This window comes from Pteropus vampyrus, unplaced genomic scaffold (assembly GCF_000151845.1).
Source record: "Pteropus vampyrus isolate Shadow unplaced genomic scaffold, Pvam_2.0 Scaffold15, whole genome shotgun sequence".
Classification (NCBI taxonomy): domain Eukaryota; kingdom Metazoa; phylum Chordata; class Mammalia; order Chiroptera; family Pteropodidae; genus Pteropus; species Pteropus vampyrus.
In genome coordinates, this window is record NW_011888796.1 from 7384467 (window position 1) to 7403487 (window position 19021).

Consider the following 19021-nt stretch of genomic DNA (forward strand, 5'->3'; position numbering starts at 1 on the left):
ATACTGACCCTTTTTTCAATTTAAATTGGGTTATTTGTCTTTTTATTGAGTTGTAAGAGTGCTTTATATATTCTAGTAATAAGTCTCTCATCTAATATATACAATTTTTTCCCATTCTGTATGTCTTTTCACTTTCTTGATGGTATTCTTTGAAGCACAAGTTTTTACTTTTGATGAAGTCCTATTTACCTTTTTGTTTGTTTCTTATACTTATTGTGTAATATCTAAGACATCTACTGCCAAATTTGAGATCAGAAGATTTACTCCTTTAAGATTTTCATGGTGTTAGCTCTTACATTTAGGTATTTGTGCCATTTTGAGTTCCTTTTTTTTTTTTATGTAGAATGAAGTAAGGGTCTGCAGTTGGTTGAAGAGCATCCCTCAAAAAAATATACACCAGTCCTAATCCATGGTACTTGTGACTATAATCTCATTTGCAATGGGTCTTTGCAAATGTAATTAAGTAGAAGATCTCAGGATGAGGTCATCCTGAATTTAGGTGGGCTCTAAATACAATAACTGGTGTCTACTCGAAGTTCACTGAGCTTCCTGGATGTGTGGATTAATGTTTGCAATCGATTTGGGAAGTTTTCAGCCATTATCTCTTCAAATAAGTTTTTCTGCTCCTTTCTTTCTCTCTTCTCTTTCTGGTACCCTTACTATGTGTATGTTGGTGCAGTTAATAGTGTCTCACATTTCTGTTAAAGTTCTCTTCCTTTTTATTCATTCTTTTTTTTCCTCTCTTCTTTGGACTGCATAATTACTATAGATCTAAAATATTTCAGTTCACTAATTCTTTCTTCTGCAAGTTCAAATCTATTTGATTCCCTCTAGTGAATTTGTCATTTGGTTATTTAAAAAATAATTTCTAATATTGATATTTTCTCTATTTGATGTGAGATTGTCATTTCTTTTACTTTTTTTAAAATTGAGATATAATTGACATGTAACATTAGTTTCAGGTGTACAACATCATACATACATAACAAATATGTATTGTGAAATGATCACCACAGTAAGTCTAGTTCACATCTGTTAGCATGCATAATTACAAATTTTTGTTTCTTCTTGTGATGAGAACTTTTAAGATCTCTCTTAGCAACTTTCAAATATACAATACAGTATTAACTATAGTCAACATGCTGTATATTACACCCTCAAGACATTTATTCTGCAACTGGAAGCATGTATCTTTTGACCACCTTTGCCTCTTTTGCCCACCCCACAACCCCTGCCTCTGGCAACCACCAATTTGGTCTCTGTATCTATGAGTTTTTAAAAAAAATTTTAGATTTCAAATACAAGTGAGATCATATGGTGTTTGTCTTGCTCTGACTTATTACACTTAGCATAATGCCCTCAAGGTCCATCCATGTTGTTACAAATGACAAGATTTCCTTTTTTTATGGCAGAATAATATTCCTCTCTCTGTGTGTGTACTGCATTTTCTTTATCCATTCATCCATCTGTCAATGGACACTTTGGTTGTCTTCCATGTCTTGGCTATTGTAAATAATGTTTCAATTAAAATAAGGGTCCATATATCTTTTCAAATTAGCATTTTCATATTCTTTGGATAAATACTCAGAAGTGGAATTACTGGATCATATGGTAATTCTATTTCTAATTTTCTGAGAAACCTCCATACTGTTTTCAATAGTGGCTGCACCAATTTACATTCCCACTAATAGTGCACAAGGGTTACTTTTTCCCACAGCCTTGCCAACACCTGTCATTCTCATTTTGATAACAGCCATTCTAACAGGAGTGAGGCTCATTATGGTTTTGATTTGCATTTCTCTGATTAGTGATGTTGAGCACCTTTTTATATACCTGTTACCCATCTGTATGTCTTTTTTGGAAAAATTTCTATTCAGATCTTCTACTCATTTTTAATTGGATTTTTTTTTTTTTTTTTTGCTATTGAGTTTTATGAGTTTATATTTGGTGTCAAATTGAAAAAATCATCACCAAGACTGATATCAAGGAGCTTACTGCCTATGTTTTTTCTAACAGTTTTATGTTCCAGGTCTTATGTTCAAGACTTTAATCCATTTTGAGTTAGTTTATGTGTATGTTGTAAGATAAATTGCATTCTTTTGCATATGGCTGTCCACTCTTCCCAGTACCATTTATTGAAGAGACTGTCCTTTCCTGATTGTATATTCTTGGCTCCTTTGTTGTAAATTAATTGACCACATATGCATGGGTTTATTTCTGGGCTTTCTATTCTGTTCTATTGATCTATGTATTGTTTTCATGCCAGTACCATACTGTTTTGATTACTATGGCTTTATAATATAGTTTGAAATCAGGAAATGTGATGCCTCCAGCTTTGTTCTTCTCAAGATGGCTTTGGCTATTCGGGGTCTTTTCTGGTTGTACTCAAATTTTAGGTTGTCTATTTCTGTGAAAACTGCCATTGGACTTTTTATAAGGAATGCAATGAATATGTAGATTTCTCTGAGTAGTATGGACAGTTTAACAATATTAATTCTTCTAATCCATGAGCACAAAATACCTCTCCATTTCTTTGTCTTCTTCAATTTCACCTCCGTGGTCAAATTTATTCCTAGGTATTTTATTCTTTTTAATGCAATTGTAATTGGGATTGTTTTCTTAGTTTCTCTTAATGATAGTTCATTATTAGTGTATAGAAATGCAACAGAGTTATATATATTTTGTGTCCTCCAACTTTACTGAATTTGTTTTATTAGTTCTAATAGTTTTTTTGGTGGTCTTTAGGGTTTTCAGTATCTAACATCAAGTCATCTACAATTAGTGATAGTTTTACTTCCTTTTTGATTTGGATGCCTTTTCTTTTTCTTGCCTAATTGCTCTAAGACTTCTAATACTATGTTGAATAAAAGTGGCAAGAATAGGCATCCTTGTTTTGTTACTGATCTTAGAGGAAGAGCTCTCAGCTTTTTACTGTTGAGTATGATGTTAGCTATGGGTTTGTCATATAAGGCCTTTATTATGTTGGGGTACATTCCCCTTATACCTATTTTGTTGCTTATGTTGTTGATTTCTTTAATCATGGTTTTTTTCAGTCCTTTGAACATACTTGTAATGGTTACTTTAAAATTTTTGTTAAATCTGACATCTGGTGGCTTTCACAGGCAATTTCTGTTGTCTGTTCTTTTTTTCTGGTGTATGGGTCAGACTTTCCTGTTTCTGTACATATCTCATAATTTTTGTTGAAAACTTGACATTTTAGATAACGTAGCAATTCTGGATACTGATCCTTCCCTCCCCCTACTGCAAGGCTCGTTATTGTTATTTGCTTATTAGTTTAGTGAATGGCTGGATGACTTTAGTAAAGTTAATCCCTACCTCCCTGCCAAGTGTGAATTCTTTGACGTTGCTCCTTGGTGAGAACAGACTTGTGAATGTCCACAGTTACCATGGGATGGCAGTGGTTTTGGCAGGGCTCTCTTTGTATTAAGTCTTCTCACCTAGTTGTTAAACTCCATTGATTACCAGTTGGTTGCTTTATATTTTCAACAATGACCTGGGCATAAAGTGCTCCATAGACCAGTGTAATTAAATTTGGGCTCCTTTGAAAGAATCGCTTTAGAGATGAATGTCTGAGATTTGTTTTGACTCCAAGAAGGCTCTTCTCTGCTGTTTCTTTCCCTGGTTCTCTCTGCCTACAGTTTAGCTTTTATCTCTAATGAATTTATCAACTGCCTCTTAATTATTTTTCACCACAACCTCCATTGTTTTTGAGAGAATCTTAGGCTTCAGTGTGTCAATGTGTGCACACTATTTCACAAATAAAGTCAGTTCCTTTGGGAAGAGATTTGGAGTATTTTTTCAATGGTCTGCTTCTTCAACTGTGCAAAATCTCTGAATCTGAAGCTGAGACAATGGTGTGCTTCTTTTTGAGTGACACTTCTTCTTTAGGAGATAAGGACTTGGTAGAGGGGGAACAGTAATCTCAGTTCTTAGCTTGCCTCTCGCAGTGTGGAACCTCCACCTTACAGATAGGAAAGGGTGATCAGGGCCCCAACATTCTCAGTGGCACCATGTTCAGATTAAAGCTTCTATCCAATGAGTTGGGTTGGCCAGAAAGCATTCTCACCTCTTGACCACACATGCTCAGAATGTAGCCTCACAACAGGTAGCTGAGAGTAAGATGAGAAATGCTGAAGTCCTGCCTCTCTTAGGAAGAGAGTCCTCCATCTGGGAGCTAAGGGGAGAGGGAGCCCTCTGTTCTTGGCTGTACAAGTCTGAACTAAAGTTTCTACCTTACTGAGCTGATAAAAATGGGTTATGGTTCTTATACTATAGTCTCTCAGTGTACTTGGTTTTAGTTGATTTTCTTGAATAAATGTTTCTTCATTTGCTGTATGCTTTTAGGACCATTTCCAAGACTTTAAATGGTTGTTTTTAAAAATAACTTTCATCACTTTCATTGGGGAACACATCTGCGGAGGTTCTTGGTATGTAATGCCAGGCATGGAACCCATAATAAGCTCATAATATTGAATCTTTCAAACTATGAACACTCGATGACATTTTAAATGCAATGGAAACAAGAATTAAATCTTAAAAAAGCCATTCACTGTTTGGAGTCTATTAATTTTCACAGGTCAAATATGTTTCAAATAAGGTATAGATGTGGGCAAATGAAATACTTTGCCAATTACAAATTAACTTTTTTTCTAGGAATCAAATCCAAAGTGACAATTCATACACTTGAATTAAGCATAGAAATACAATGCTTTTAGTCAAATATGGTAGAGCAAATGAAATTTACTTGGCTATCTTATAGGTCAGTTACTGCAAAATGGCTACACGTCATTTTTAATTGGCTCCTATTAAGTTTATAAAAGTAAAACAATTAGTCATTATAGGACTGGACTATGTTGGCCATAAAGTCATGATTATAAATGCCTTAAATCTTAATTAATACATTCATAAATAAAATGTCATAGCTCTATGACTTAGTTCAAATACTTTATAATTGATTTCCATTCTTTAAGGTTAATATATGAAAATGTTTAAAAACACATTTTTTAACCTTACCATATTAGGATCATACCCCAGAGAAAACAAGAATGGTTTTTCTTGTAAAACTGCTTCCTTCCACTTTTCATCAGATACCAAACCAATGTACCAGTCACTTTCATATTCTTTAAGGCAGTTAGTCAGCTCTTTAAAGTCTTCTATTGGACCTAAACTTGCTTTATCAATCATTAGTTTCAGAGTATACCTACCAAATGGAGAAACAAAGAATTATCAACTTTATAAATGAAATAGATTTTGTTCAATATTTTTAAGACATTAAACTGAAATGAAACAGATTTCAGATAAAAAGAGAGAAATGATGGAGTTAAACTTAAGACATCCACATGAAAAACAGATTCTCCACACAAAAGTACAAATTAAAGTGTACTCCTGATACAATCACAATACATACTAAGCATTTTTTTTTTTTTCATTTTTAGGAGTGATTATTTTTAAAAATTAGAAATGAAGGTATATCTCCTAGGTTTTTTTTTAATCAACATTTTCCTGCCAGTGTTACAACTTGCATATAATCAAAATGAATTACCTGAAAGCTTTCAGAGCTAGTTGAAACAGTTCTGGCTTTTCCGTCAGCCAATCAAAAGCAACAGACCAAGGCAAAACACCTTTGTAAACTCTCAATATATGACCAGGACTAGGATCCATATTGTCTACTCCAAATAAACTAAAATAACAAGTCATTACTGCATGAACATAAAAATCTTTTAAAACTTTGTCCTTTGCAATTTCTTCCAGTACATTTGGGACATTTTCCTCTGAATGAAAACATTTCAACTGCCTTAAGACAAATTGGTACCAGTCTTCTGGAAATAATGAGCTCATCTCCCTCATTTTAGAATTAGGCAAACAGTTAGATGTCCACTCTTTGGGTAAGCTTAACAAGTGAGAATGAGAACAACTGAACTCCATGAGAGGAATATACATCATATCTTGTTTTCCTTTGTCAATAGCAGGATATCCCAATATTACTGCTTCATAAGGACTGTTTTTAGGAACTTTGCCTACAGAATGATCATCGACCCTCTGTGACTCTACTGATCCTGGAATAGGCAAATTTATACCTTGCAAAATTTTCAACTGATCTTTTTCTTTTCCTTTTTTGGTAATTGGCTCATCATCAAAAACATCATCAGACCAGTCATCCAAAGTTTCTGAATTTAAACTATCTGTGTCATCTGGGGATTGAGTTTGTGGTGAAGTATTCAAAGCAGGCAGGATTATTAGAGATGCTTTCCCTTTATTTTCAGTCTTGTCAACATTCTCCTGCATGTTGGACCTTCTGGAGCAATACTGAACAAGTGTCCATACAAGTACTTTAACAAGGTCACCTTTAAATTCTCTTAAGTTATCATGAGAATCTATTATGCCAGATAGGACATTCTTGGCATCAGAATAGAGTTTTACAGGCAAGACAGTACAGGGTGTCAAAACATTTCCAAAATGTTTGTTAATGGAACATATTCTTGCATATTCTTCCTGTTCAAAGGCACCTTCAAAAACTTCATCAACTCTTAGAGCTTCAGCAGTATGACAAGATGTCTCTTGCAATTCTAACCCCTAAAAAGGAAAAAAAAAAGTATTCAAGTTTATGATCACTTATTACACAGAAAAAAGCAACTAGTTTTGAAAATGCCTATAGATTAGATTCTCAAAATAAAAATACAAAAAATGCAAAAATTTTCTTTAATTCGAGCTATGCCTTGACTCCAATTTAATGGTACTTAAGATGTATGCTGGATACAGAGATAAAAAAACAATTCCACTATTTCAAAAGAAATTGTAGAAATTCTACTAGAAATTAACAAAATAATTTTATTGACTACAACCATAATTTTAAAAGACTATATCTGCAGTCAAGATTGAATCACACTTATTAAAAACTTTTTTAAATTATAAAAATTTTTGGAGGGAAAAAAAGTAAAACTGGAATAACACAATATGCACAGTAGTTTTGTATCTTTTCTTTCCTGCTTTATATGAGAACATTATTCTATTGTATGAATATGCCATAATTTATTCAATCATTCTCATGTTCAGTTTTATTTATTTTATAAAAGTGTAATAATAATACAGATTTAGTATTTGATTATGTCTCCTCCAATTACAATGTAAACTTCATAAAGCAGCTCTTTTGGTTACTATTAAATCTGCAGTGCCTAAAAAAATATGTGGCACACAGTAAGTATGCAAAAATACATGTTGAAAGAATGGATATTATGAATACATTATTATATGAATTTTAAACACATTTTGATTATGGCCCTGGAAGGAATCACTTGAAGAGGCTGTACCAGGTCCCTGTTTATTATTATTATCATTGTTTATACATTTTTCCAAAACTATCGGTGCCTTTAATAAAAGGTAATCCTGTCAAGATGTACTATAATCCAGAGAGAGGACACGAAATGTCACATCAAAATCCATTTTTTAAATCATGGCTCTACTAGATGCTAGTACACAATCCTGAGTAGGCCACCTAACCTCTCTGAGATTCCTTTTCTCTCTCTTTCAAAGAAAAACAATTCTAGCACATAGGATTGTAAAGATTAAAGTAAGTAATAAAAGTGCTTTGTAAACTTTAAAGCATTATCTAAATGTTAGTAGATGGTATAGCTAAGCAAACTTGTGTCCAAAAAATTGGGGAAAAAAAAAAAAAAAGACTGCTACCAAAATGTATGTCTTTATGCCACATGTCACGTAGCACAAAAGATCAATAAAAGGACATTATTAGTTATTATAAAACCATACCACTTTAAAAATAGAGCTAAATTAAACAATAAAATCATCCTCAAAATTTTGCATGATTTTTTGCCCTCTACTGGTACAGGTTAGACAAGAGCAGTGGTTCTCAAACTTTAGGTGTCAGAACCATTTGGAAGTCTTGTTAAAACAAGATTGCTGACCCCTCTCCTGGAGTTTCTTATTCAGTAGGACTGGGGTGGGGCCTAAGACTTTCTATTTCTAACAAGTGCCCAAAAGATGTTAATATTACTAATCTGGCATTTTAAGAACCATTGGACTAAAGGAATAGCTTTTTAGTCACCAGTAATTCTATCCAATCTGTGCTAGGACAAAAAATTCATTCATTCACTATTCATTCAGAAATATTTCTTAAGGGCCTATTATGTGCCAGGGGCTTAGAATATATACTCCAAATAAAAACAAAGATCCCTAACTTTAGAGACTGGAGGGACACAGGCAATCAAAAATTAAATTAATAGGTAAATTACATAGTTTGTTAGAAGGTATAAGTGCTATGGAAATGAAGAAAAAGAAAGGCAAGGAGGAATGGGAGCGCTGGGGTGGGAGTGGGAGTGATTTTAAATAGAATGGCCGTAATAGACCACAACAAAAAGGTGACATTTGAGCAAAGCCTTGAAGGTGGTGAGGGAGTTAACTGTATGGTTATTTGAAGGAAGAGTGTTCCGGGGAGAGGGAAGAGCCAGTAGGCTGGAGTAGAGTGAGAGGGTTAAAGTAGTAAATGAGCTCAAAAACAAAATAGGGAGCCTGATCATTTAGGGCTTTGGCTTTTACTTGAATGAAAGAAGAGATTCACTGTAGGGTTTTGAGTAGAGAAGCAACATGACCTGACCTAGACTTTAAAGATTAATCTAGTTGAGAATAGACTATAGAGGAACAAGGTAGAAAAAGGAAATCAATTAGGAGGCTACTGCAAATATCTAGAAAAGGGATGAAGGTGGCTGTGAGGCAGGGTATTGAGATACAGGATATGGCTTAAAGGCAGAAACAACAGAATTTCTTGTTGGACTGGTTGTAGGGTATAGACGTAAATGAGTCAAATATCACTGGGCTAAAGCCTGAAGGTTTTGGGGATGAGCAACCAGAAGGATGGAGTTGTCACCAAGAACTGCTGGGGTCTGGGGCACTCTGATATTAAGAGATCAAGCAAAAGAGAATGAACTACCAAAAGAGACTGACAAGGATAAACCCATGGAACAAATGAAAGAGATCAACTGTGTCCAATGCAGCTGACAGGCTAAGTAAGTCTGGGTTTGAAAACTGATCCTTGGTTTAGCAATGTGACAGGCATTAGAGACCTTGACGACAGCAATTTTTGGTGGAGTAACAAATAGGGTCAAAAACTTAGAGTAAGATGAAGAGAGAGCAGAAGAAATGAAATTGGAGATATGATTATAAGCAACTCTAATAAGGCATTTTGCTCTAAAAGGAAGGAGAAAAACAGCGTGTAGCAGATAGTAGTGAGGTCAAAAGGTTTTATTTAATTGAGAATGCTTTTATGAAATGGGAGTGAAAAAATATTACTGAGTCACACTTTTGAGATGTTCAACTAGACAGGGATAAAAAGAACAGAACTGGACATAAAGAAGGAAGGTATGTTTTGTTACTATGCTCTATTATACAATCAATACTAATCTGCCTATTAATATGTGTATATTGAAATATCTCTAGGTTTTTTCACAGGTAATTAAAAGATAACTTTAAAATTGAGCTATTAAGTGTTTGATGTGTACATAATAAGTAAAATTTTACATGTGTACAAAAAAATATTACAGCAGTTTCAAATGCACATTGACCTTAATGTTAATACAGCAGTAAGTATAGCCATGTTCTAGAATCATTATCCATATTAAACGATCCTGGAAACGGCCCAAGTAATGAGACCCAGGTAAGAGGAGACCTAAAAGAAATTAAAAAAAAGTAATTGTTCAAGTTTGTTTTATTTTGTCATGTGAATCTCCCAACTTGATAACTCACTTGGAACTAATTCACAACTCTTTTGACCCTCCCTTTACATCAATAGAAACAATTCACTGCATGTCAGGAGGCATTAAATTCTTTACAGGAGCAGTTAGAAGAAAAAATCCATAGCTGATAATAAAGTAAAAGATATATTTTCCAGAAAAACAATAAATTAGAACCTACTATATAAAAGCCCAAATATATGTTAAATGTATTTTAAAAAGTATTAAGTACTGTATATAAAAGCCAACCTCATAATAATGATTTAAAACGTGGATAGTTTTATATACATGCATATAAAAATGTTTTGTTAAGTTTACATAAAATGCTACCTATCTCACTGTACAAATACTTTTAAAACTTTTTCTCTCAACACTATGTCTGAGATTTGCCCATGTTGACTGCAAACAGCAGTCATTCATAGTATGAATATAGGTGAATTTGAATATTTATTTCCCTGTTGATAAGTATTTCATATGCTTCCAATTTTTCACTATTTTAATAATGCGGAAGAAATGATCTTTGTACAACTCTGCTTCTACAAAGTGTTGTACAGGAAAGAGTTAACACAGAACTGACTGCTATTCTCTGAAAGGCCTTCTTATAAAGTTGTCCCTTGACTGGCATCTGGGGACTTGTATTTCAGGTTCCTCTTCCAGGTGATTGTACAAATTTACAAATACCCTAGGCAATACTTGGTAATGTCACACTTTTTAAATTTTTGCCAATCAGAAGTGTGTGAAATGTTACATTTACTTTATACTTTATAACAGGGGTCCCAAAACTCTGGGCTGTTTTGTTAGTGGCCCATTAGGAACTGGGCCTCACAGCAAGAGGTGAGCGGCAGGTGAGAGCAAAGCTTCATCTGTATTTGCAGCTGCTCCCCAGAGCTAGCACCACAGCCTCAGCTCCACATCAGATAATCAGGCATTAGATTCTTCTAGGAGCACTGGTCCCTGGTGCCGAAAAGGTGGGGACCGCTGATTTATATTCTTGGTTGAGTATAACGAATTTGCTAATAAAGTGTAATTTCTACTTTATCATTGACCAAAGCTTTTATGTTATCTTGCCTTGTAACCTTGTCAGACTAAGTTGCTATATAATAATAAGATATGAGCAAACTCCTTAAAGCTCGTTAATCTGATATTATATGTTAGTTTTCACTATTTATGTTTAAGATATTGCATCAACTTGATATGAACTCATTATAAAATCATGGAAATTTGGGGAGATAAAGTGTTTTCTTGTTTCAATAGTGGGACTATAACCTGATTTAATGCAAGAAAATGTTTTTTATAAATTGTCAAATCACCTTAATGAAATTTTCTCTTAGTATTTTTTCTTTTATAACTTCATTTACCTTAAAATAAAGAGCAAGAGATATACTTCTATTTCATATTTAGTCTTTCAAAGTAATAGAATCTGTAAAATGGCTAGATCAAAACCAACCATTTGGTTGGTTTTGTGTGTTCATTTTTCTGTACTTTGAATAGATTAGTGAGGATTTCTTAAGCACAACCCATTTACTTACCTAAACTTCCAGCTACCATTGCAGACTGCAGTGCAGCGGTCAAACTTGGGACCATCTGGTAGTAGTACACTGTATCTGCACACACGCAAGCTGTGGTGCCCACTATTCCTGGCCAACTCTGAGTAGGTCGGGGAAACCCCACCAAGAACAAAGGAAGGGTGAAGAGGGGGAGTAAGGGAGAAGAGAGTAGTGTAGAAAAAACTATGACAACCAATACAAATGGAGAGAAGACAATGTTGAGTATACATAAAGTGGTGGTTGATTTTCTACGTTTTTTCTCCATCCATGATGCCAAAAGTACAGTCACAGCAAACTGCAATTTAGAGATGAACTGAATCAGACGATCACGCATGATGCCAACCTGTAGAGATGTAAAAATGACTTTTTTATTCTTGAAAAATCTTATTCTTAAAAACTATCTTTTTTCCTTATTCTTTATGCTAGTCATTTCGTGAATTTTCAAGATCATAAAAGAGAAACTGTATAATTTTATTACTGCCTCAATATTTTTGAGGAAATAGCCTTTATATAAGATTCTTTGTTATAATTTTCTCTAACCTCGGAATAAATGAGACTACTTTTTTAAAAGTTTGGGCTTCCTTATAAAGAGAAATAGTACTAAAGAGAATTGACAGAGTGCTATCTAAATCTTAAGGCTAAGCCTTGCATTACATATTGGTTAATTCATGAGAACTAAAAGTGGTAAAGAGTTAAGCAACTATCCTTAACTTATACTTAGAGAGCATTTAACAGATTAAGAAACAAGTCATGCCATAAGACAAACCTCAGTAGATTGAAATCACACTAAGTATGTTCAGTGTTCATACAAATCACTCACAGTATGTTTTTCAACCAAAACAGAATTAAATCAACACTAGAAAGAAATCTAAAAATTAAAAGACTCATTCCTAAATAACCAATGGGTCAAAGAAGAAATCACAAGATAAATAAGAATATATTTTGAGATGACTGAAACAAAAATGCAACATACCAAAATTTGTGATACAGCTAAAACATTGCTCAGAGGGAAATGTATAGCTTTAAATGTCTATATTAAAAGAGAATAAAGATCTTAAATCAATAACCTAATCTTCTACTTTAGGAAGCTAGAGAAATTAGAAAACAGAGAACAAACAAAACCTCAAGTAAGCAAAAGGAAGGAAATAATAAAGATTAGAGCACAAATTAATAAAATAGAGAATAGAAAAACAACTGAGATAAATCTCAATGAAACCAAAATCTATTTTTTGATATCAACAAACCCGACAAGCCATTAGCTAGACTGACCAAGAAAAAAACAGAAGGCTCAAATTAGTAAAATCAGGAAAGATGTAACATACCATCTTATAGAAAAACGTGAAAAGAATTATAAGAGAATACCGTGAACTGTGTGCCAATAAATTAGATTACTTAGATGAAACTGAGAAGTTTCTAAAAAGACATGAATTATTGAAATTGACTCAAGAAATAGAAAATTGGAATAGATCTATTATAAGTAAAGAAATTGAATTAGTAATTTAAAAGCTACCCAGAGAGAAAAGCTGAAGCAAAGATGGCTCCCATACTATAAAATATTTAAGATATGTACTGAGTACTGCAAAACATTTTAGAATAATTAATATGAAATTCTCAACTGATTCTATGAGGTCAGCGCTATTAGAATATCTAAACCAAAGACATGACAAGAAAAAAAAATATATATCCAACCAAATCCTGGAACACATAAACAGGATTATACACCATGACCAAGTGACATTTATTTCAGGAATGCAAAGTTGGTTTAATAGCCAAAAATCAATGTACTCACCATGTTAACAGATTAAAGGACCCAAACCACATGATCAGTTCAAAAGACACAGAAAAAAACATTTGACAAAATCCAGCATTCATGATAAAAAGACTTAACTAGGAATAGAAGGAAACCTCTTCAACCTGAAAAAGAGTATCTATGAAAAAACAATAGCTGATATATTTAATGGTAAAACACTGACATTGACTTAATAGAGAAGGACTCAATGCTTTCCTCACAGGATGTTCATTCTTACTCCGATTCAATATCATATTAGAGGTTCTAGCCAGGGCAATTATCTTTAAAAACAAAAACAAAAACAAAAAAAAACCACCTACAGCACCTCGTATTCCTAGGTGGTCTCCCATCCAAGCACTAACCAGGCCCGATCCTGCTTAGCTTCTGAAATCAAATGGGATCGGGCGCGTTCAGTCTAGCCACGGCAACTAGCTAAGGAAATGAAATGAAAGACATCTAGATTGGAAAAGAAGAAGTAAAACTATCTTTACTACATCTAATTTGCAGATAACATAATCTTATATATAGGACATCCTAAGAAATCTACTAAAAATCTATTAGAACTAATAAAGGAGTTTAGTGAGGTTTCAGGATACAAGATTAATATTGAAAAATCAATTTTATTTTATACCATGGCAATAAACAAGCCAAAAAATGAATTAAGGAAACAACTGCATTTATAATATCATCAAAAAGAATATAATACTTAGGAATAAATTTAATAAAAGCGTAAGATTTCTACATTGAAAACTACAAAACATTATTGAAGATCTAAATAAATGTAAAAACATCTCATGTTCATGGATCAGAAGAATTAATTTTATTTTATTCTATTTACCTACAGCACCTGGTCTTCCTAGGTGGTCTCCCATCCAAGTACTAACCAGGCCCGACCTTGCTTAGCTTCTAAGTTCAGATGGGATTGGGCGTGTTCAGGGTGGCATGGACGAAGATGTTAATGTTTTTAAGATGGCAATAATCTCGAAATTGATCTACAGATTTGAGGCAATTCCTATCAAAATCTCAGATGCCTTTTTGCAAAAGCTGAAAAGCTGAAACTAATATTTATATGTTAATGCAATGGTATCAGAATAGTCAAAACAATCTTGAAAAAGAAGAATAAAGTTGGAGGACTCATACTTTCCAAATTCAAAACCTACTACAAAGTTATAGTGATCAAGACAGTGTTGTTAAAGATAGACATATAAATGAATGGAAAAGAACTGAGAGTCCCGACAGACATAAACTCTCACATTTGATTTTTTACAAGGGTACCAAGAAAAGTCATTGAGGAAAGAATAGTTTTTTCAATAAATGGTTATAGGACAATTGTACATTCATATACAAAAAATAGATTTGGAACTCTACTTCACATCATATACAAAAATTAACTCAAAGCAGATCACAGATCCAAATGTAAGAGCTCAAACTGTAAAGCTCTTAGAAGAAAAAATAGTAAATCTTTATGATCTTGGAATAGGCAGTGTTTATTAGATATGACACCAAAAATACACAAGACAAAAGAAAAAATAAACAACATTAACAAAGTGAAAAACTTTTTGCTTCAAGTACATTATTACGATAATGAAAGACAACCTACAGAATGGGGGAAAAATTCTGTTTATCACATATCTGTCAAGTAACTTGTATCCACAATATATAAAGAACTATTACAACTCAGTGATAAAAAGACAACCCAAGTGTGCAAAAGAGCTGAATAGACATTTCTCCAAAAAGCCTGTACACATGGCCAATAAATATATGAAAAGATGTATCAATTAGAGAAATGAAAATCAAAATCACAATGATAGCAGTTCATACCCATAGGAATGACTATAATGAAAAAGTCAGATAATAACAAGTATTGGTGAGAATGTAGAGAAATTAGAATTTTCATACATTGTTGGTGGGAATGTAAAATGGTACAACTTTAGAATAATAGCAACACTTTGAAGTGTTAAACACAGAATTACTGTATGACTGAAATTCCAGTTCTGGATACACATACCCAAGAGAAATGAAAATATATATCCATATACAAAATCTGTACACAAATGTTCATAGCATTATTGAAAATAGTCACAAAAGGAAACAACCTAAATATCTATTGTCTGATGAATCAAGCAACCAAATGTGTATATGCATAGAACACAATATTATTTGGCAATAAAAAAAAATAAAATACGCAATGCAATATATATATATATATATACACATATATATATATGACTTACTGTTGAATTGTACACTTGAAAATTATTGAATTTCATTAACCAATGTCCCCATAAAAAAAAAATTCATGCTACAAAATGAATGAACCTTGAAAACATACAGGTGAAAGCAGCAAAATGTAAAAGACTAAATATTGTATGGTTCCATTCTTGTGAAATGTCCAAAACAGGCAAATCCATAGAGACAGAAAGTAGATTAATGGTTGCTGGGACTGGATGGGAGGTGAACAGGAATGAGGAATGACTATTAATGTGTACGAGGTATCTTTTGGAGATGTTGAAAATTTTCTAAAATTAAATTGTGATAATGGCTGCAAAATTCTGAATGCATACTACTGAACAGCATACTTTAAGTGGATGATTTATGGTATATGAAACATAACTCAATAAAGCTGTTAAAAATACACTTACCAATAAGAGTCTGATTCCTGTATCCAGGCTTCTGTTCCACCATATATCTGTATTAGAGGTCAACAAGTGCACTGCTGATACAATGACTGTCTCCAATAAAGCATTTTCTGTATTCTGCCATACCTGTAGTACACATATTCTCTACTTTATTAGGTAGAATCTGATAATCTAAATAAACTGTTATAGTAAACAAAATCACAATTAAACTTAGGAATAGGAAATTATTATTAAGTGCATTATCAGGATTACCATTCTAAAAGCTCTTGTGAATCCAATGGAGACAGACACTGAGTAGAGCCCTTGTAAGGAACTGTCCAATGAAAGAAATGCTATCATAGCAAAAGGCGACACTAAGACAAACAAAAAAGACAAATTTAATTAAGGCAAAGTAACTCCTTCTATCATATTTTATTTTGGCCAATATGAGGTTTTAAAAATGCACATTTAAGCAATTAACTTAAAAAAAAAAACCCAATAAACCAAAACATAAAGAACACTTGTATGTAGCATTATACAAATATGGTAATTCCATAATATTTCTGTACACTTTGTAGATATAACACAATTCCTACCTAGATTTAGCAAAATCCGTCTGACAACACCAATCTTCATGAGCCTTGCTTGCTTCTCTAAAAATAATGTCACGGTCTGCACATCCTTGGGATAGAAAGGGTTTCGGAAAATTCCAAAGATATAGACACTCTGAATTTCTCTAAGTATCCACAGTATTATAAGTAATATCATCAAAATATAGCCAACAATAGCTTGGGGACTATTTTTGGAAATCTTTGAACAACAAGCAAAGTGATGAAGCAAAATACTTTCTAAGAGAGCCAAGACTAATATAACGATGTAGAAAAGGCATTCCTTCCAAGTAAACTGTTTTTCTGAACCACTGAGTAAAGCCTTAGATTTGGTTCCAACTCTGTGTCTGGTCACACTGTGTTTGAAGACAAAACCCATCTCACTTAGGTTAAGACTCAATAAGAACCCAAGTCCAGTCATAAGAAGAACCATTCCAGTAGTGCTGGGAATGAAATATGATGTTCCAGCAGTTCCAGCAGAGATGATGAACATTATTAATAACCTAGAGAGAAGAAAAAAAGATTTTCTTGAAAAGAACAAAAATGTTCTTTAAGAATAAGTTACATATAGCTTTAATATTTAAAATAATTACCGTGAATGGGTTGACATAGATGAGCCTCCAAGGCCAAACTCTAAAACCTGCTCCATTGCCCATAAGAAAAGTGCATCAGGCGGTGGCAAGGTCCCAAGTGCCCACAGAAAAGGTAAAAATATAAACAGTATGTGTAAAACCTGATTCATTTGCTCTAGAACTGGTATATGGACCATAAACCTATAGGAAAAAAAAAAAACCAAAACACTTAAATCATACAAAATTATAAGAGGACCCTTCCAGGAAAAACAAAATATACACCCCCTATCTCACACACCTCCCCTCCGCTGCAAAAGTACACTTACAGAAAGGTCCTAGTCTCAACTTGCAAAATATCAACACATATAAATTGTGATCATTGTCCTTCCCCTACACCATTAAGTACCTCTACTCAATAATGTCCAAGTTTAGCACTTAATATGTGGATTCAAATGTGGAAAGAAGGAATTAAAAGTAATTTACTGAATAAAATTGAATTTAGAAATCTGTAAAACTGAACTGAGCCAAGGGAAAAAATGTCTAAACTACATTGGCTGAAATTCTAACAATGATTCTTTAAACTGTAAAATATTTTAATTTAAAATTGCAGGTAACTCTGGAAAGCCAGAGCCTTACTGATGTTCACACATTAGTAGCTAGCAAAGAGAGGAAGCTCTCAATACATTACTTTTTGGAATGAGGTAACGAAACGCCTTGTCTGGAATACAACAATGTCATAGTACTTATGAGTTTCAGAGATAACTTTCAAAAGAGAAAACTAAATCTCAAAACTTATAGCATAATTGTACTTAAATACCTGAGCTGCTAGAAATCAGTCAAGGAGAAAGGCAACTTCTCTGTAATAATCACCACTTAAGTGTATGTTAACAGTCCTGAAGCAAATGTATAGTAACCATGGATATAATAATGGCATAATGTGTTTGCTCACACGTATACCGGGTATGCCAACTAATGCACTCTGCCTCATAATGTATGTCCTTCAAATTTTTATAAGCAGAGAAATAATGAACACAAGGTTAACAATGTGATGCTAAATTAGAGGACAATACTTTTTGTAGTACAGTTTCAAAATAAAATTCATTTTTTTCTGAGAAGAAAACACTGAAGTAACAAAGAAAACTGAAACACAATAAGCCACAGGAAGGTCAAGGAAAACATGCAGATTTGTATAGTTTTTTTAAAAAGACAATACTAGTTAACATATTCAAGGATAGGATAATTTGTGTAAAAAAAATGTATACTCAGGAAATATTTTATCCAAGTTCAATTTACCACCCCGAAAATCATTTTGTTCTTAACATAAATGATAAGCAACGGCACAGGAAAACATTATACACAAGGATATCAGAAATAAATATAAGCACATGTAACTAAAGTAACCATTGATTACTTTCTTGTTTATATGACTCAGGCCCAAGTAGATGATTATTGTGATATTTTTTGTATGAAAATGTTTAAATTCTAATATTTCTGATAATGTAACAGGAATTTTCTATGGCAAAAAATCTGAGCCCTCGAGAAAAAATGGAATCTAACCATAAATATATTTTAAATTCTGTATACGCATTATGACCCATATACTCCCCAAAAGATGTTCCTTATAGTAGATGATGTAAATATGCATCATTCATTCAAACAGTTCCTGAGTGCATGAACAAAGTACTGTAGATTTAACACTTGTCTTTGATAAAACTACACAGAAAGTCATTTAAAATTATTAATACACATCTGTACTGGGTAGAATAAAGAATGGGAAAAGAGAAAAGATTACTACACTGTGGGACTCATCTCTTCAACTTTCACATTGTCTGAAATAAAATTAAGATACAATTTGATATATTTGACAACTGTCCAAATTTGAATAGTGTACACACTTTATACATTATGTCTATAGTATCATACTTACTGTATAAAGATCATCTTGATTCCTTATTATTTTGCTAATCAGAAGCTAAACGTTTTCTAAAAGTGAAGCGGGAGGTATTTTTTCTGTACAAAAATGTCATTTAAAAAATAGATTTCAAAACTGCCTCTTTTTAGTTACAAAGTTTTCTTTGTAATTATCAAACTGTAAACATTAAAACTGTATGTTAAACTCAACTAGA

General features: G+C 33.0%; 1 protein-coding gene and 1 pseudogene across 5 annotated transcripts in view; both read right to left on the minus strand.

Annotated features, from left to right (window-relative positions):
- Positions 1 to 19021, minus strand: part of PCNX4 (pecanex homolog 4) — a 36052-nt gene that overhangs the window by 1894 nt on the left and 15137 nt on the right. For all 5 annotated transcript variants that reach the window (XM_023527165.1, XM_023527168.1, XM_023527170.1 and 2 more), the window contains 8 exons: positions 16917 to 17096; positions 16312 to 16826; positions 15989 to 16089; positions 15740 to 15862; positions 11291 to 11651; positions 9594 to 9697; positions 5564 to 6594; positions 5035 to 5221 (listed from right to left, as the gene is read on the minus strand). In XM_023527165.1, the coding sequence (XP_023382933.1) occupies positions 5035 to 5221; positions 5564 to 6594; positions 9594 to 9697; positions 11291 to 11651; positions 15740 to 15862; positions 15989 to 16089; positions 16312 to 16826; positions 16917 to 17096 (2602 nt within the window). The remainder of the gene's footprint in view (positions 1 to 5034; positions 5222 to 5563; positions 6595 to 9593; positions 9698 to 11290; positions 11652 to 15739; positions 15863 to 15988; positions 16090 to 16311; positions 16827 to 16916; positions 17097 to 19021) is intronic.
- Positions 13933 to 14051, minus strand: LOC111735915 (annotated as a pseudogene).